The 20,859-nt window shown below is 42.8% G+C and overlaps 1 protein-coding gene across 1 annotated transcript in view; it reads right to left on the bottom strand.

Annotated features, from left to right (window-relative positions):
* SND1 (staphylococcal nuclease and tudor domain containing 1) overlaps window positions 1–20,859 on the bottom strand; it is a 415,142-nt gene that overhangs the window by 242,753 nt on the left and 151,530 nt on the right. The window contains exon 11 of the mRNA XM_082400014.1: window positions 13,042–13,131. Coding sequence (XP_082256140.1) covers window positions 13,042–13,131 — 90 coding nt within the window. The remainder of the gene's footprint in view (window positions 1–13,041; window positions 13,132–20,859) is intronic.

Raw genomic sequence — 20,859 nt, 5'->3', positions numbered from 1 at the left:
AAGAGCGGCAACACGACTCATCTTTGTCTCTCATCTTCAAAAACTCTCCCATGCTGGGGAGCTCAAACCACACACAGCTTTTCTTCCACACAGCTGGCAGCACCACTGGCAATGGGAGAAACTAGTAGAAAATGTGAAAAGGCTCCAGGCTGCCTCAGAGTCAGTCACTGTGACGCATTTGGTTTCCAAAGCCATGATTTCAAAATGTAGCCAACTGATGAGTGATGGAGGGAAACAAAACACCAGCCCTCCAATGGGAGAAAATCATTTGAAGACAGAGGTCCCAGAAAAGGGAGAAAAGAGGTCCTTGCCCCAATGGGAAACTTGACTGTGACCACACCGTAACAGTTTAAAATTTAAATTTCAGTTGAAAAGATATAAAAGATACTGTGACCATAACTCAGTAACATAAGCATAGCAGGAAAAGAATGAATTCCATCTCCTAGCTTTCTCTTGGGGAGGTAGGAGTCTGGTTGGTAAAATATAATTAAAGCCACACCATAAAGGTGGTGGAGATTTATCTTCAACACATGCAAACATAACCCTCAAATCTTGTGTTTTGGCTACCACAGGTATCCCCATTCATTGTTATTTAAAATAAATCTTTGGTGTCAAAAGATTAAACTTTCAGAACTGTAAAAGGATCAGGTAAGATCAATTCAGCAAAAACAGGGCAAAAAAATGTTCACTCCCTTTTTACCAACAAGGAAATTAAGGAAATATAATAAAATAAAAGGAACCATCATCCAAGGTCATGGAGTTAGGTGAACAAGGACTAGATGTACTTCATACTTCAGGTCCCTTGGCTCCAGGAACCCAAGTTTTCCCACCTCCATCCCAGGCAAGGGGAACTGACCTGCCCTCCCCAGAGTGACTACCAGGAAAACTACACAGTGATCGGTAGATGACCGTTACGTCAGAGAGTCTGGTCAGAGATACCAGGATGACCAGTTGACCCTTTCTGGATTCTTTAAGATCTTACAAAAATAGATTCTTTTGTATTTTATGAATCAAAGAATAAGGCAGACTGGAAGAAATAAACTCATCCCAAGTGTAAGAATTTGAACATACACAATATTCAGCCACATAGCTTCTAGCCTCTGAGGTCACAGAAATGTCCTACCTCTTCATTGTAATGTGGGCTGACAATTGTGGCCAATGCTACAGGTCTGCATTTGAGGTGCTAGTTTCTATTTCCATCCTAGGAACTTACAAGCTTCCATCCTTTGTGCCCTGCCCATAAGTTATTCCTAATGCAGCTGTCTGCTTCCATCCCCTCCCTATCCTGGCACACCTAACTGAGTCGCAGCTGTCAAAATAACATGCCCATTTTACAAATGAAGAAACAGAGGCGACATGAATGCACAGACCATACAGTTAGGGATGCATCTCTCAGCTCTTAATATTCAGTAGGAAAGTTAAGAAGCTTCCCCAGCTCACCAACGGCCTGTGGCAATATTTCACCAAAACGTTCAACCAATTTCTAATCAGGGCCCAGGTCACTCCGCTATTTACTTACCTCCTCTCCTCCTTTCCTTACATTCCCTCCCCCTCCCTCTTTTTTGGATAAAGGGGTGTCAGAGATTTACAGGTTGCAGAAACTGGGCCTCGTGAGAGGAAAATCTGATGCTTAACGGGCCTCTCCTGCCCAGTCCGCCCCGCCCAACCCTCGCATCGAAGTCTAGCCTGACAGGCTCTGAGGAGCTGGGCTCAGCAGCAACCTGCCAGGCTAAAAGGTACCCGATACACCGCAGAAATGGCCAAGCGGAGCCAGTTAGGGACTTATTTACTTCCAATACATCTGGACTATTGTTGGAGAAGACGAACATTATGAAGCCCATGTCCCAGGGAATGGGAACGTCAGTGGGCAGTCAGGGGCCATCAAGCGTCTGTCACTTAGAGGTTTAAAATCATAATGAACGATCCAAGTGAAAAATATTAACTTACTGCCTACTAGTTGGGTAAATCCCTCTGTCAAAAATCATTTTTCAAGAGAACAAATTACAAATGCTGCACATTTTCAAAAAGACGCAGAAACAGCCCCAGAGTTGACCTCCCGCACTAAGGAGCGGCGGCCTGGGCTGCCTCACGAAGAGCCCACGGGGAGGGCGGCCTCGCAGGCATCCAGCATGCTGCCAGTGGGGGAGCGATTAGTTCACAACCATAACTCACATCCAGAAAAACAAAAACATCCTTATTCTACCTGTTTTTAAGGTCTTGGTTTTTATTTGTCAGACAGAGCTATGCCTAAAGTCTCGTTGAAGTGGGGCTCGAGGTCTATACTGTATGAGGAAATTAAAGAAGACAGGTGACAGGAAAATCATCTGTCCAGCTTAGAGCTACGCCATGAGCTTTCTACATCCCTTCTCTATATCCAAAGACTTCCAATCTTTCTTAAGAACTGCCAGATAGAGGACAAATCCCACCACCTCCGTAAAGACTTATTGGGGGATCCTAATCTGATTCCTGACATCAGGAGCTGAGAGCTGAAGAAAGGGTCACACAGGCTCTCTGGCCCCATAGAGGGTGAGGGAGGTGAGACCTGGGAACAGATACTCCAGAAATGGGCACAGGGGAGTAATAGGACAGCCAGCCCCCGACATTACATGGGGAGCCAGGAATACGGAACCGTGCTAAGATTCTTACAGAAAAAGAAGTGTGAAAGCGTGAAGCTGTAAAAGGGCTTGGCATGTCGACACAAGGGTGAGAAGTTATTTGTGACGTATCATATGGAGGGTAGAGTAGGAAGTAAGACTGGAAGTGGAAACATCCCTAAATGACATTATGCTATTTTATACACAACCGGCTTTCCTTTATCTTCATTTAAGGAGTCAGATGCTTTTCTGCATCCATCTGGGTGTCACCAGAGTCTGTGAGATGACCATGACTGTGCATACGGAAAGCGATTCTGACAGCAATATGAAAGATGGCAGAGACTAGGAGCACAACTACTTGAGATGGAGCTGCAGTAACTGCGAGATCAGGAGCACACAGACTAGTCACCATGGATAATACTGTGAAAAGGGAGATTTGGAAGTGATAACTACGGCAGAATCAGATGAAATTGGGATGGGGAGACTGCTGATACTAAAGTTTGGGATAACAGGTGGGTGGTGACATTATTTAAGACCAACAACAAAGGTAGCCAAGGCAGTTTGTGAGCAGGGAAGAAAATCGTATGGAAGCCAAGAACTACATTTTAGACATAATAGATGACAGCTATCTACTGGCATCTGTATTTGGGTATCTAGTATTCAGCAGCTGGAAACTGATCTTAAGGCAAAGAAAGAAATCACGGGTGGAAATATTCATATTTAAGAGACAGCTGAAGCCATTAAGTGTAGAAGGTCACACAGCAGGTGTGACCTCTCATCTCTGAAAGACAACTATGATCTGTACAATTCACATTAATATTAATCCAATCCTGCCAAGAGACATGTTTCTTATCTCAGTTATTCAAATCTGTTCTTATTCAACTTCACACATTTTGATGTAATCTTATCGCAGTTAGACTGTAGGCAACTTGTGACAGAGATGATATTTTATTCATATTTTTCCTCCAAAAAGGTACCCAACTACCATGTGCCTTTTCTAAACTATTAGTTCCATGAGAACAGGTGTTTGTAAGGCTCGATCCCCAATGTCTTGAACAAGGTGTGGTATGGAGTAATTGCTCAAGAAATATTTGCTGAATGAATAATAAAAATGAGTTGACTTCACCAGGCTGCCACTTCTGGCCTTCTCCTAGGGACTGAGTCCTCCAAAAGGATAAACCTACTCAACCTTTGTCTTCAGAAGAGGACCACCTGCTCATCAGCCCAGCCCAAGCACTTTTTGCAGTCAGTCAGAAGAGGTGGGAAGGCAAAGTTGCAGAAAAATTTTCTGGTCCAAAATGACCAGATTAAAGACAAAACCTGAGATTCCTGTAGTTACAGAAGAACACTCATGCACAGTACCCCATAGCACACACCCTAAGCAGGCGACATGTTACACATGGTGCTTATTATTCCTAATGTCCTATTCATCAGCCTTAAATGGGATGAGCATGGTTCATCAAAAGCTCCTGCCAGGAATGATTTCTCCCAGGGTGCGCCATACTTCAAAACACTAATGATCGAAGTCCAAGTGATGGAGGCCCCGTGACTGTGGCAGCCCTCTTAAGTGGACATCAGCACTCATCCTTCAAGGAAGGGAAACAGGACAGAAGCCCGAGGGTGAGCCTACCGACAACACCAGAAATGTGCTCTCAAGTATTAATTACTCTATACCAATTGTCAGCTGGTCTGAAGATGGGACGGCATTAAAGCCCAGGAGGAGTAACGACGGAAAGAATAAACACAAATACCGAAAGACAAGACAGTCTTGTACAAAACTGAGAAACGAGAACTCTACCCAAGAGTCAACTGGCCAAATAGACAAAGAAGCTAACCTGGGCTTCCCTGGTGGCGCAGTGGTTGAGAATCTGCCTGCTAATGCAGGGGACACTGGTTCGAGCCCTGATCCGGGAGGATCCCACATGCCGTGGAGCAACTAAGCCCGTGAGCCACAACTACTGAGCCTGAGCTCTAGAGCCTGCGAGCCACAACTACAAGCCCGCGTGCCGCAACTACTGAAGCCCACACGCCCACAGCCCATGTTCCGCAACAAGAGAAGCCACCTCAAGAAGAAGCCCGCGCACCACAACAAAGAGTAGCCCCCACTCGCTGCAACTAGAGAAAGCCCGCGTGCAGCAACAAAGACCCAACGCAGCCATAAATAAATAAATAAATAAATAAATTTTAAAAATTAAAAAAAGGAAGCTAACCTACATTTCCGCTGCTTTACTTTCCTAGGGTTGCTGTAACCCAAGCACCACAAACTGGTTGGCTTACAACAGAAATTTACTCTAATGACTTCGGAAGCCTCAAGTCTGACTTCAAGATGTACACAGGGCCGACGCGCCCTCTGAAGGCTCCAGGGAAGAACCCTTCCTTGCCTCTTCCCAGCTACTGGTGGCTCCTGGCCGTCTCCTTGGCATTCCGTGCCGCAGCTGCGTCACGTCAGCCTCCATCTCCACTGTCACGTGTGCTTCCTTCTCTGTCTGTGTCCTACCCTCTTCTAAGGAAGGCACAGGTCTTTGGGTTCAGACCCCACCCTAATCCAGTAGGGTCTCATTTTAACCCATTACATCTGTGAAGACCCTATTTCCAGATAAGGTCACATTCTGAGGTTCTAAAAGGACATGAATTCTGAGGGGACACTATTCATCCCGCTACACCTTATGAAAATACCAGGAAAGACCATCCAAGGCAGCAATCCTCATGGGGTAGAATTGCAGCACTTTAGGAATACCCGAAAATTTGCCAGAGAAAAGATAACTGGTAAGTGAAAGCAAGACGGCAGTTGCACATATCAACAAAAGAACGCGATTCAGTAAGAACCAAAAGTTTCGCTCAGATTTTAAACGCATGAAAACAAGGAGCACATAGCCTTTGAGCTCACAACTGCATGGCCTTAATTATGAAGCTGCAGCCCTAAGACACCACTTCAGTCACCCAGCTGTAAAGAATTGGAGGGGACTTCCCTGGCGGTCCAGTGGTTAAGACTTCACCTTCCAATGCAGGGGGTGCAGGTTCGATCCCTGGTCGGGGAGCTAAGATCCCACATGCCTCCTGGCCAAAAAACCAAAACATAAAAAAAAGAAGCAATATTGTAACAAATTCAATAAAGACTTTAAAAATGGTCTACACTGGACTTCCCTGGTGGTGCAGTGGTTAAGAATCCGCCTGCCAATGCAGGAGACACGGGTTTGAGCCCTGGTCCGGGAAGATCCCACATGCCGCGGAGCAACTAAGCCCGTGCACCACAACTACTGAGCCTGCGCTCTAGAGCCTGCGAGCCACAACTACTGAAGCACGTGTGCCACAACTACTGAAGTCCATGCACCTAGAGCCCGTGCTCTGCAACAAGAGAAGCCACCGCAGTGAGAAGCCCGTGCACCCCAACGAGGAGTAGCCCCTGCTCGCCACAACTAGAGAAAGCCCGCGCGTAGCAAGAAAGACCCAACACAGCCAAAAAATAAAAATAAATAAATTTAAAAATTAATTAAAAAAAAAAAAACGGTCCACATCAAAAAAAGTCTTAAAATAATAAAACAGAATTGGAGGAATTTCCACCTTAGAACCAAGAGACAATTGTGCATACTACCTTCTTGTACACCCACAGGTTGTTCATGCCCTTGGGAAAGAAATACTCAAGCAACTGGAAATATGAGCCTAACTTTCTGGACACAGCAAAAACAGAGGCCACAGAAAGAAACCCTTAAGAGCCTGTGCCTAAAAATTGGACTCACTACTTCTGAATGATGCCTTACTTTGCAAAAACACCAAAACCTTTTTCTTACTAGCAAAGTTATATGTGCTAATCCTATATAGACCCTTGTAAGATGAAACTACCGAATAAAAAAATATTGTGAGAAAAGATAGCAGGAGCTGGGTTTCCTTTCCAACTGAGCACATCTGGACAGTCTCACTTTACTCTCTTCCACACTATAAGATATTCTATACACTGTCATGGAGCCTAAGCTCAAAAGAATCTATTTGCTGTAAACCAGGAGGTATAGGAAGTTGGAAGATTTGCAATTCAGCACATTTTATAGGGTTTTTGGCACATAAGGGTTATTTTTAAAGCAGGAAAAAAAGCCTGTTCTCTCCCTACCCCCAAACACAGCTGAGCTGATTCAGCACAAATCTCCCCCTAAAATAAAATCCCAATTTGCAGAGAACAGGCATGGAAAGTTCCAGCCCCAAGGACGACATTTCAGAATCCTCGTTGAAAAGATCAGGAGTGGGTGGCTTAAGACAAGCTGACCAAAAATCAGTTATAAATGTAAGGAACTTCACCAGAACCTACGAGCAACTTGGGAGTCCAGGGAAGAAAAGTCTTTATTTATTTACTTATTTATTTATTTTTGGCTGTGTTGGGTCTTCGTTTCTGTGCAAGGGCTTTCTCTAGTTGTGGCAAGCGGGGGCCACTCTTCATCGCGGTGCGTGGGCCTCTCACCATCGTGGCCTCTCTTGTTGCGGGGCACAGGCTCTAGAGCACAGGCTCAGTAGTTGTGGCTCACGGGCCCAGCTGCCCCGCGGCACGTGGGATCTTCCCAGACCAGTGCTCGAACCCGTGTCCCCTGCATTGGCAGGCAGATTCTCAACCACTGCGCCACCAGGGAAGCCCAAGAAAAGTCTTTAAAGTAATGCCCAGTAGTAACCAAAGACAGGAGATCCTGAGGATTCTGTAGCTAATAAATCATTTCCCACGGGTGAGCATACAGAAGACATTTCCAGGAATGCAGTTTAAAGTTCTAGTCTCTTCATTTAACTAAGAGGTCCTTTCCTAAGAAGGCATTACAATATACATCATACAAATACCACATTTCACCAAAGAGCTATATGGTCAGCTCAGCACCCTGATGGTCCCTAAAGCACAGAGGTACTCTGCACAATCTGCAGATAAAAAAACCAAAAACCCATCAAGAAGAGCTCTTAAGTGGCAGCAGGGCGAGTGCTACCTTGCTGAGAACAACTCAGCGAGTCTCTAGAAACAGGCCATGCTACAGTCATTTCTGTTAATTACCTTCACCAGACAAGGGAGTTGATGAGTCAAGCCAAGGGGTCGAGGGCATCTAAAATGACCCTTGGTCTCCAGTGCACACTGACACACTCCTGGCCCGTCTAAGTGGGAGAAGTCTTACTTGGAAAAGGCATGGTCAGAAAATACGAGCCATTCAAAATATCACTCGATTTGGTGAATATCTTTCAAGCCATTTATTCAAAAAATGTACAGCCACATTGATGGTAACAGCTGGCACTGAGAAAGCAAGGACAAGCAACCTCGCATAAACCTGTCGATTTAAATCACAATGCATTCACAACCTTAGGGCCTGTTTTGATCATTAATGTAAAGGACTCTTCTATAGCGTGAGTGAATCACACTAATATGAAGTGGAAAATGTGGAGATGACAAAGGAAATGTTTACAAAAACCAAACTAAAATACATCAGAGGTAATTAAGAACAAGAATCCCCAGACTGCCAGCTTTGTACTTAACACAGCGGATTAAGTAACACATGGCAAAAGTATTTTTAAGCAACAGGACAGCCCTGTGATACAGCCCGTGAGAAGAGTGAAAGAATTTTCCTCAAAAAAGCTCCATGCCCTTGAAGAGCTCTCACCGGCTGAGTGGAGCACGGCTTCAGCTGAGGAAGGCTACACCCGGTACCTTCAGGGACCAGTCCTCAACCTGTGCTCCTCAACCTGGGCGGGGCCCTGGCCCAAGATAAAGAAGTGACCCGTCCTTCCCCTTCTCCCAGAAGCCTCATCTCTGACAAGAGATTGAAGAGAAAGGACAATCAAGCTCCACACTGGCTTAGCACAGTTACCTATGACCTCACATTGTCTGTGTAATTGAAGAACATGTAATCTGACACTGGTTTATCTGAAGAACAATCTGATGAAACATCACTTCACAGGGACATCTCAAAGACTAATGAGATAATGTCTAGAGGGCTGAAGGCAATCAGAGGGCTGATCCATGGTGCTCTTACCACCTGCGGCTATCTGTAGATGAGGACGATGCGGCTGAAGAGAATCAACTTCTCATAGCAGGCAGAGTACGTTATACACAAGAACTGGCATATCCCAAAAAGCACCGTGACCCTGGCTATCTACACATGATTCAGTACACACAACAGGAAAGCGGGGTTTCCAGATGCCTTGTAATTCAAAATCGTGATTAAAAGCATAGACATCTGGGGTAAGATACCTAATTCCTATGAGTTTCAGTTTCTATGCCTATGAAAATAGGAATGATACATATATCTTTCAGGGTGGAGGTGAAAATTAAATAAAGTGAAAACAAAATTCAGTATTTTTCCATCAAGAAACAACTCAATAAATGACAGCTCTCCTCTTTAGACTAGAATGAGCATTATATGAAGTGCCTTAAAAAACAGAAGTCTTTCGTTCATGCTACATATTGGAATAGCATGAAAATCAACATAGGTACCCACCACCGAAGAACAAATGAGCCATATCTTCCATAGCTGATTTAGACACTCAGAGTATTTTATCCCATAGAAACAAGGCTATTAACAGTGGTTGGGTTGCCGGTCTGGTTCATAAAAGCACATTAACCTAGAATAGAGATAATATCGTTTACATACAATACCAACCATTCTAGACAGACCAGATTTACCATGAGTTCAGTTTTGAACCTGCTGGAATTGTAAATCTGGTACACATGGAAATCATTTCCACCCACCCCAAAGAGCCCCACGTCCCCAAAAGTACAACCCTCAAGTAAAACAGGTTTCCAAAAAAGAACAATCTAAAACAATATGAATTAGAAATAATTCCCTAATCCATAGCCCAATAACTTCCCAAATGTCTGCATTTATCAAGAAAAATTACCCAATTTTTAGTGCCTAAAGAGTCAACCTAGTTTACGGAACAAATTTTAATGGCATAAAAATCATACAAAGTCAGCCGTTGGTTTACAAATGAGCCTCATCCCCCAAACTTACTTCTATCAACAGAAACAGTGGCAAAACCTTTAGGGAACAGACGAATTGGGGGGTACAGTTTCTGGAGATAGATGCTCGTCCAGGCTCTCCTATCTATTGCCAGGGCTGAAGCTTCATCGCTTCTTGCAATTTCATCTCATCCACCATTTTTGACCCTTCAATTGTCCAAACAAGTTACAACTTTGAACACAATGGTTCCCATGGTGATAGAAATTTTGCAATCAAGGGACAGGAGTTACAGTGATTCATATGTCACTTGTAAATGCTGTATTAAACAGATTAAAAAATATTTAGAGATTTTATGAAATAGCTGGAGAAAACTCCCAGTGAAGATCCCAGCTATTATTACCTTATTCCACTGAGAGCAAAATGACTTAGGCACACAAACTCCTGCTTTCCTTGGGCTGACCGTCTCTAAACATTAAGAAAAAAAATGTACACAGAGAAAGAAACTGCTCCTGCTGTCAGAAGAGGACCTTAGCTCTGGTTCTCTTAGGAGGGCATCTCACCATCTTATACTCACTAAGGATGCCATTCTGGAAAACTAAGGGACATGTTGAAGTTACCAAGGATTCCATGCGTCCACTACACTGGGACCATGAAGAAACCCAGAAGAAATTAGCAAGACAGTTCTCTCCTCCATGCATATTCCTTAGTCATATTTTAGTGAAAGCACAGATGGCAGATGGTAAACAAGGGATGGGGAGGGCATTCTACCAGGCAGTATAGCAATTCAGACAGCTTCTGAAACACTTCCAGGATACGCACATATTCTACCTCTCCCTTAAACCAGATAAAACACACACACACACACATACACACACACATATACATTCCAATACAAGCAGATACACATTTTGTGGAAGCTGGAACCAGGTGACACCCAAATCTGCACAAGGGGTTGATGGCAGTCAAATTAGTTGCGCACTGATTCACATCTCTTGACCTCAGACCTGAGAAAGTCAGGCAATGCTAGATTCTAAACGAAAGCAGTATTGTTAAACAAAACCAAACCACATAACATAACAGGCACCTGGAAAAACATGAATGACTAGTATTATCCTGGATTCTCTCATCCATGAGAGAGGAAAGGCAAATAATATTCCCAGTTCACAAATGCTAAAACCAAGGCTCAGAGAGGTGCCTGGTTACTTTAAGGCATTTAGCCAGAATTAAGTCTTGGGAGGGAACCAAAGTGAATTTCCATAACTGAAATGGAGGCCACTGAATCTAACAAAGCACCTCACCGCTTTACCTTCAACCCCAATGCTCTACAGTCTAGAAACCCCTCCAAACTGTCTTATTATAGACTCTCCGGGATGGTCAAATAATAGTCTGGGCAGAGAAGATGATTTTTACCTCCATTATCTCGTTTAAGCTGTGACAGGCTGTACTAATCAGCTTTCGTGCACAGGCACACACAGGCACACATGCTCCCTCTCGGTGCCTCTTAATCACCATGTGCTGCACTGAACAGCTGCAGAGGTCTGAAGGGAACTGGCAGAACTGTGCGATGATGTGCTAGCCGCCCCCCTGAGGCAGCCACTGCCCTGTCTGCTCCCAGACTCCAGAGCACATGGGTGGTTCGCTATCGCAACTGATGGGCCCAGAAGACAGGCAAGTGGTTTCAGGTGGCGAGCCAGGAAAAAGCAGTTTGCATCAGGAATGTTCCAGCCCAGCAGAGCTTAGCTGCATCCTTCTCCCTACGCAGGGATACAGTATTCATCGTTTACACAGTGTCACCGTGGGGGACAAAACTTGGGCTCAGCACAAATAGAATCCAATCAACTCTGATGCAGAGGAACCAGTAAACGAGTTTTCTACCACCAAGGAGGAGCCTAATTGCTTAAGAATTGCCACCATATCTGACACTGGAGGTCGGTCCTTTGATCCTGAGACAGAGGACTTTACAAAGGCCCAGCAGGCACACAGTGTTTGAGAGCAGAGGCCTGGGCTAACTTTCTAGAACCATTCAGCAGCTGCTACCCTGAGCTGTGATCTCTGCTCCTAGGGACGAAGCACAATCAGGGAAGGGCAATATTCAAACAAACCAGGTGGATGCCAGAATACACACCACACAACTGGCTGTGCATGAAGCAAATATGCGCTGCCACTCCTTTCAGTGTGGTTTTGGATGGATTTCAATCGAAATGAACACGTGCAGGGGGAATTCCTTGCTTGTCTCTATGCCATTGTTTATGAGCCAGTAAATCAGTGATATGGTATCGACTTCGTGAAACAGAGACGTCAGACATTCAATCAGATAACAAGAGATCTAGAAATTGAAAGAGGCTTAAAGCCATCATTTGCACTACACTTCATGAATGAATACAGCATTCTGTCATGTTTTATACAATGACAAATGAGCCTATTCTCTCAAGGAATCTGAGGAGATTAATAATTGTTTTAGGGAATCCAGTTTGGTTTCTCTACCTCAAAATTAGCAATTTCATCTTTTGCCCAGCTTCAAAATCTCTTGCAATAATTTATCATTCTAGTAACTACGGTATATAATAAAATGGATTATATTTATATTTATTTTACACTACTTTGACAAACCTCTCACAACTCCAATCATTTAAAAACCTGCATGTAGGTAAAGAATGCTAATATGGCTTCAACATGTTGACGTCAGACTTAGAACCAAATGGCCTTACCTTTCTGAACCTATAATGAAAGTTGGCCCAAAACATAACACTTCCTGGAAGAATCCCCACCGACGGAAAGTAAGGAGAAGACAAATCACAGTCTTTCTCTGAACAGATTTCCCTCAATTACCGCAGGAACTATTCTATTCATTTCCTCTGTTTACCCAGGACACAAAGAAATGTCTGGGATATGTAGGTTGGGGAGGTCAGGGAAAATCCAGGGAAGATCAGAGGCTCATTGTCAGCTTCCCAGAATAGCAAGTTGTGCAGCAGGTCATAGAACATCCTGATCTAAGAACACAAGGAAATGCCCTCTGAGGGCCTCTGAGCCGCTGCACTACACCAGAAGTCTCCCAACGAACCACCAGGAAACCACACCCTCTCTTCCACAAAAGGCAGGCTCCTAGTCCAGAAGCCCTCTTCTCCTCAGAAACAGGGGAGTCAGAAAAAAGCAGCCACTTTCTTTCATTAGCAAATCCCACAGCCCCGACTTTTAATGCAAGTGGCTGGAGAGAAGCAGAGAGCTACTCTGCTTTAATGGAAGTGGATGGAGCTCAGGGCAATATGCAATTACTGAAACTGGAATTGAGCCTGGACCCTGGAAAGAACATGCCGTGAGAGCCCTGGAAATCACACCGTGGTCAGGGCCCCAATTTTAAACTTCTCCCAAGGGATGCCACTTCCTGAGACAGAGGCACGCCTCTCTTCATATCAAAGTAATACCGCTTGACTTGGTGGAGGAGAGTCATCTGCTGGTCTCTGGGATTCCATCACAAGAGCCCAGATTAAAACAACCCCTAACCACTTGCAAATTATGTTTCTGCCATCACTTACCTTTTTCCCAATAAGCTTCTTTCGCAGAAATTCCCGGGCTTCAAACATATAGGGAATGTCATAGAGGGGACGCAGTTTCTTGTTCTTATCCTTAAAGCAAAATAAAATACCGCATCAGGAATGGGAAAACAAAGCAAAAACTGACACATGAACACAGCCAAGAGTGTGAGATAATGACAACACACCTGAAATATGCTCTAGCTCCCAGTATCACAAATATTGAACAATTGCTAGATATATAGTAAACGATTAACAAGTATTTGGTTGAAATGCTTTACAGGGAACAAGATTTTCTTTTTTCAAATGACAGGGTCAAAAATAAGCAATGGAATGTTTACACAACTGGAAACAACCTAAATGTTCATCAACAGGGAAAGAGTTATATAAACTGCAGTATAGAAGAAGCTCACTGAGTATTAGGGCCCCTCTAATATTTACAGATATACTATAAATCTCCTTCTATTACTCTGTAAGCCTTTATTAAGCACCTACCAACTATTAGCCCCAGACAAAGCACTATGTAAATGTATGTTATACTCTTGGACTTAAAATCCTTGTAACCTAACAATAACAGAAGAAATCCTGCAGATATGAAGTAACACAAAGCAGTTCTGAATAAGTGCTAAATTATGTGATATAGACCAGGGACTAAGTGTTATTAGAATTCAGGGAAGTGGAAAGAAGTAATCAGGAGATGTTTCATTGACAAGGTGGGACTTAACATGAGTTTGCAGGATAGGAAAAAACTAGAAAGAAAATTAGAGTTGGGGGGGGGAAAAAAGACAAGCAAAAGGAGAGAGGCAGGAATAAACAGTATTTCAGCACACAAATACACAGCCAATCCCCTCATTATTTCTTGGGGCCCAGATTTCCCCCAAAAGAGGAGCTCTGAGCAATATAACTGAGATGATGAGAGAGGGTCCAGATGAAGGCAACAGAACTGGGAATTGACAGGAACTTAAGAGCTAGGAGAATCTCTTTAAGAAATAAATAGTGACTGACAAGGGAGTGCATAGAGGGGATAAAAGCGAAGGAACCCGAGAAGTTTGCAGTTGGGGGGAGGACAGCGTATGGAGGACTAGAGCTTGTGTACAAGAAATTGGGAGATGTTGGCTAAATTGGTTGGTATGATTAATGTCTCTCCCGCTAGCTCCTAAGTTGCATGAGAACAGAGACCCTGTCCTTTTCTGTTGTCCTTTGTGATCCCAGACCCAAATATACAGTACTTCCCTCATAGTATAAACTCAAATACTTGGATGTACTACCACAAAAGAAATATGCAGAATAATATACAAGAACAAGTATGCTAGAAGGATAGGACTGCATGAACAGATATTTGGGGGGAAAAAAATTCAGAAAAAAAGGAGAAAATTAAGCCATAACCCCTAACCTAGATGCACACCATTGCTTCCCCATCCTGTATGATTAGCCCACCTGGCCTCAACTTTGCTTTGCCATCTTTTACACACCTGACACAACAAGATCTCTATATAATTCATTCTATACTTAAAGTATTCAAATTATGTTTTCTTAAATAGCCAACTACTCTCAAATAAAGAACATTTATCATTTTAATACCCCCATATTTAAAGTAATACTAATGACAATTCTGAGGTCAAGGGCATAGAAATAGAGGTTTCCTCCTAGACCCAAAGCAAGCCTTGGTGTCCAAAACACATCATTTAAACATTTCAATTCACTGATATCACCAAGAATGTGCATAATTATTTGAGTTCGAGCTTCACATTCACCATCCACCTGTCTTCTAATTTCTCTGGCTTAAAAAAAAAAAAAAAAAAAAAAGGCAGCAGCACCATTTTCGTGCTCTTCAAAAAACTTAAGGCACCTTTAGAACTGAAGGTGAATCTTTATCCTTTCTCAGAGTTGATGCGTGGGAATCTCCACACTCTGAACAGGAGCAACTGGGATTTCCAAACTCTGATCAAAGTCATGGGGAACCATGATCACTGCCTAATAAGTGAAGTACGGCCCGAAACATGAAAATCTTTAAAGAAATAACATAACACTGAGTTTTCCTTAACAAGGAAAAGGAGACAAATAAGAGCTGCCTGGCTAGAGGGAGTGCTAACATAAGGGCAGATGTATAGGATTATGGATATTTTATAAGCATTCAGGCAGCCAAGTGAAAATAGTGGGTCACTACTGAGGAGCCCTAAAATAGTTTATGATGACACTATTGATAGCGTAAGAATGTTTGCTAGACAGAAGATGCTAGGCGCCAGTAATGAACAGGATTTTTAATAAAGACAAAAATCAATGGTTATCAGAATCAGCCATCAGGAATAAAGAAGTCCCAATGTATTCATATTCCCCTAGCGATACAAGGCAATCTATTCAGAATAGCTGTGTGATTCACTAAGTGAACATTTTTTTAAGTGAATTGAACAAAATAATTGACATTTCCCTTACACAGCCTTATGATGTGCCACAGAACCTGATATCAGAACCTTATCTTATTTATTCTGAAACACCACAGAGGTTTAAGGCAATGTCACTTGTTCGGAACTCCAAAACAAGGAATGGTAAGAAATAGTTTCAACAGGCATTCAAATGAAGATCATGGGATGAGATACACCTAAATGTGTGAACATGGCAGTGTGAAGAAGAAAGATGCTCGACAGGACTGGGCCAAGCCAAGATACTCTCAAAAGAAGGAAAGAAAATAAATAGTATACCAAACATTCCAACAAAAAAACAGGGTGACTTGAGTCTGATTATATGTCTCTCATGAAGCTCGGAATGAACTAATAGCACGGGCAGAAAACAAGATACCACAGAGTCATCTTGTTACTCTAACCCTGAAGATCTAGTAGCTACTGACATCTGCAAACATCTTACGAGAGAGATATTAGAAGTCCCTAAGAAACTACACAATAAAAGCAATTCCTCCAAATTACCAGGTACATAAAAGCCTTTGAAATCTCTAAGAGGCAATTGAGGTATGGAATGTATTCTGAGAAAACAAGACTTTAGCTGAATCTTGCCTGCTAAAAAGGACTATCTAGTTTAGATTCTAATCTACATGGAAATACTTTAAAATTAAAAATAGAAAAGAATGCTTGATTTATCTGGCGGGCGGATAATACACAAACCAATATGCGCTGTAATCACTGTTCATCCTGAGAAGTGACATTGTACGTAGGCTCTGCAATGACTCACGTTAGAGATAACTTCAATCATCTTTACCTCTCCTTGGTTTGGGAAGGAGGCCCAATCTCAGCATCTAAAAGGCATGCCTGGCATTTTTTTTTTTTTTTGAACAGGAGCTTATCATGCCAAAATGAGGTCTCTGGTTAATGCTCATCTGGAGGGAATGGAAGGGACCCCTAATCAAGGTCTTATTCTCAACCCCGTTTCAGGCCAAATTTAATCTAGCCCATCTAACAGTCAAAAAACTGTAGCCAAAAATTTTACTGGACCCTAGGATCCTGCAGGATTTCTTAACACAAGGCTGAATAAACACAAACGATGAAAACACTGATGAATGTGGCTTCACTAAAATTTTAAAGAGTACTTTGCTGAAAAAGCATCATGAACAAACTGACAGGCCAAAGCACAGACTCAGTAGCTGATAAGTGAAACAAGGTAAAGACAAGGCAGAACAGGATACGAGAGAACTGGAGTACTGAGCCACAGCTGTAAACTTCTCAGTGAGGCCTACCCTGATCACATTACATTTTAGCAAAGACTCAAAGGAGGTATGGGATGTAGTCATCTAGAGACAGGCAGAGAGGACAGCCAACGCAAAAGCCTTGAGTTAGGAGAGGACTGGTGGGTTCAAGGAACAGCAGAGACATCACTGTGGCTACAGCTGAGTTCGAGAGGGGAGAACAACAGACAAAGTCACACATCTGACTTAACAGCTGAAGGAATTACTTTGGTCACTGTGCTGAGAACAGACACTACAGCAGGGAAGAGAGAGAACAAAGGGAGACCAATTAGGACATTATGGCATTAATCTGGGCGGGAAATGATGTTAACATTACATCAAGGAAGAGCAGTGAGGGGGTAAGAAGTGGTCAGAATCTGGGAATATTCTGCAAGTAGATGGATGAAATGTGAGATGAGAAAAAAGGGAGAAATCGAGCATGACTCCAAGGTTTTTTTTTTATCTGAGCAAATGGAATAATAGGTGGGGTCATCACCTGAGATGAGGAAGACCACAGGTAGAGGGAGGTGGGTGAGATGAGGAGTTTGGTTACGGGCCTGCTGAACTCTCAAGTGGAGGTTTTGAGTAGGCAGAGTGGAGTTTGGAAAAACGCTCTGAGCTGGTAATTTACATTTGGGAGTGGTTGGCATATAGGTGGTATTTAAACCTACGAGATTGAAAAGGACAGAGGACTGAGGCATTATAACATTGAAAGGTAAGGAATAAGAGAAGGAATGTATAAAAGGAGACTGAGAAGGAGCAATCAGTGATCTCAGCAGGAGGAAACAACCAATGTTATTTCCTAGAAGCCAAGGAAAGAAAGTGAATTGAGGAGGGAAAGATCAACTGTGTCCAATGTACAAGGCAAGGCAAGTGAGCTGAGGACCAAGATCCGCTTGTTGGATTAAGCTAAGTGTGGCTCGTCTGTAACTTGGCAAGATTAATCTTGGTGGAGCAGTAGGGGCAAAAGCCTGCCTGGAACTAGGAATGGGAAGAGAAGAAGTGGAGGAAGTGAGTACATACGGTACTTCAGAAAGTTCTGCTACAAAATACAAAGAGATTATGTGGCAGCTGGCAGAGGAAGCAAGGTGAAGAGAAGGGGTTTTGGTTTTTTGGTTTTAGAGGGGCGAAATAACAGGCAAAGGTCCTGTGGAAAGCAAGTAAGTGAAAATGCAGAAGGAAGAGGATAGAACTGTTAATGCATAGGTAAGGAGGGGATGGCTTTCCATAGGAGCTCCAATAATTCACCTTTAGGTGTGTGGATGCAGATACTCTTAGGTGGGTACACGTGGCAGTGAGAGTTGTTGGAAGGTCTCTCATTACTTTGATTTACTCAGTAGAGGAAGGAAGAACAAATCAATAAGAGAAACTATCTAACAGAAAAATTGGCCAAAAGGTACGAACAGGCATTTCACAAAAGAACTGCAGCTGGACATTAAGTGTATGAAAAAAGGTATCACTTCATTAATAATCAGGGCAATGTAAGCTGAGATACTATAGGACATCCAATATATTGTCAAATTTTAAAAATGAGGATGAGGGGAAATAGGTGTGCTGTAACCACTGATGGGAATATAAAACGGTTCAACCACTGTGGCACTTTCACATGGTGCTACTCGGCATCATCTGGTTAAGGCTGAAGATATGCATCACTATACTTAGGAAATTCTACTTACAGGAGGGTATATACCCCAGAGAGGTCTCACTCATGCAAGACAAGGACCACAACGCTCATGTTAACGATGTAAAATTTACAGTCGGCTCTGTACAGTCACAGAGCAGAACAGAGAGCAGTTAGTCTGAGAGCAATGCAATAAATGAACAAATGTGAAAAACAACACTGAGCAGGAAAACAAGTTGTAGAATGATAATGATTTAAATACAGACTAAAAAAAGACACAAGCAACATTATTCCTAGAGCTATGTAAATAGCCAAAGTATAAAAATACCTAGAAACGGAAGTCAATGGTTAGTTAACTGATGCAGGATGGGCAGAGAAAGAAACAGAATGGGAGAGAAATAGGGTCAAGGATGAGTCCACAGGGACTTTCAACTTCATCTGCAAGCTTGTCTCTTTAAATGACGATCTGAAGCAAATGTGGTATAATAAGAAATGTTTGTTCTGTATCATTCTATAACGTTGGGGTTTTTTAAACTAAAAAAATGTTTAGGGATAGGAAACCCCCAAACCTTGTTTGGCCAACCTTTCCCTTGGCTCACAATGTCTAATACTTTTATTTCTCTCAGAGGCAGAATAACCTTCCATTCTTTTCCTCACAAGAAATGCATGAAATTCCTTTTTCCTTCCCTCAAAATGATTTTCTTTCATAGATGTATCTTTCCATGAGGCAGAAGGGAATAATTTAACTACCAACATGCTCTCAAATAACCAGGGTCAAAAACAAGTTTGATTTTTTTTTTTTAAAGGAGGCTTGAAATATATTAAAAGTAGCCAAGCAGAATTATACTCTACGAAGATCTTAAAACAGACTGCTGAATTAAAATAAGAACAGACAGGATCAGATTTAAATGGATAAAATTTCAAACAGTAAACGGACCAGTCCCAGTTGCCCTGCCACACAAGCTATGTTAATAAACAAAGGCTGCAATTTCCGTTTGAATTATAGACTTAAAATAGGAACATTACCACATGCCCTGGGCATATTTACAATCAAGGACCATTCAATTCCCTTGGCATCCAGGAGACACAATCCACAGGGATATCCACTATTTACTATCCTTAACATACACAATAGCACATTTTATAAAAGGCAGATCTAACTAGATAGAAATCTATAGTCAGCAGCTGGGGAAAGGTTCAAAATCGTAACCACCTTGGCCAAATGGAAGATATCTTGCTCCACTATACCTATAGGACCACACACAGAAGATTCATATACCCAAACACTCCCCAGGAGTTGTTTCAAAGAAAAAGACACTTTCACTTTATTTCCCAATTAGCTCTATTTCTTCCTCCTAAAAACATCTCTCTTAAAGGTAAATAGGGTCTATTAAAGAGACAAGGTCTGGGAAAGTCCCAAATTCACAACAGTGAAATACATTTCAGACGTATCTCCAAGGAGGCAAAGGAGAACGGTAAATAAAAACAAATCAAATTGAAAAAATATTTTTTTAAACCTGAGATGTGATTATAAAAATTCACAAGTGTGAGAATGTAAGAGGGCTGGACTTTGAACCCCGTGCTTATGCAAGATACTTGGCCCCTGAAGTGTCTTGCTGCTTTTATAGAACCCTTAGTTTACTACACTTCTCTCATACTCTGCGACCCACTGTTTCTACAACCACCCACTCTTCATCAGACCTAGGAAAAAAACACTCGGGTCTGCTTCTTAGAGTGTTCAATTCATTATGAAATGGATTATGATCCCCAATTACAGCAAGGAAAGTGAGGCTTACAGTTAAGTAACGTGCCTCACTTCTTGTTAACACGCAGAGCAGGGATTCTGATCCCAGCTATCCCAGAGGCTGAAGCGGGGGGGGGGGGGGGGGGGGGTGCCCGCGGGGGGTGGCAGACACTACCCGTTCTTGGCTTCCTAGTGCCAAAAGGCAGTCATCGCCTGTCAGTAGTCGTCGGGTTTGGTGTGGGAGCTTGTAAACACGCAGACTGCCGGGCCACATCAGGTATTCTGATTCTGCAGGTCTGGGGTCATGTCCCCAATTCTGTATGTTTAATAAGTAGCGAGAAGGACCGTGGGTCACACTTTGAGAAACGCTGCAGAGCGCCTTTTGAGCACTTTGGACCCACTTAAACCAACGGAAATAGAAGAAAAGGGACTCCAAAGGTTTAAAGAGTCACAAAGCAACACAGAGGAGCTTGATTAACATCAAAGTGGCTAAATAAGTAGGCAAGTAAGTAAATACCTGGGGAACTCACTTTCTTTCTGCACATGTAGCTGGAGGTAACTTGAAATACTCCTTAAACATCTTTACAACTAAGACAACTGGGAACATTCTAGTAACGGTGGGAAAACAAGATTACCAAATATTTCTCTACCTGCCCATGCCAGGGAACAGCAGGACAGGCACACCCTCCCCTCACCCCCTGACACCCAGTGGTCTAGACCTACACTAGCCACAGTGACAGCAGAGGAAGTGGCAAGCCGTAGAAATTGCCCCAATTACCAATC

This window comes from Balaenoptera borealis (genome assembly GCF_965194805.1).
Source record: "Balaenoptera borealis genome assembly, chromosome: 7".
Lineage (NCBI taxonomy): Eukaryota > Metazoa > Chordata > Mammalia > Artiodactyla > Balaenopteridae > Balaenoptera > Balaenoptera borealis.
Note: the sequence above shows the minus strand (reverse complement) of the source record. Positions and strands in the feature narration are given on the sequence as shown.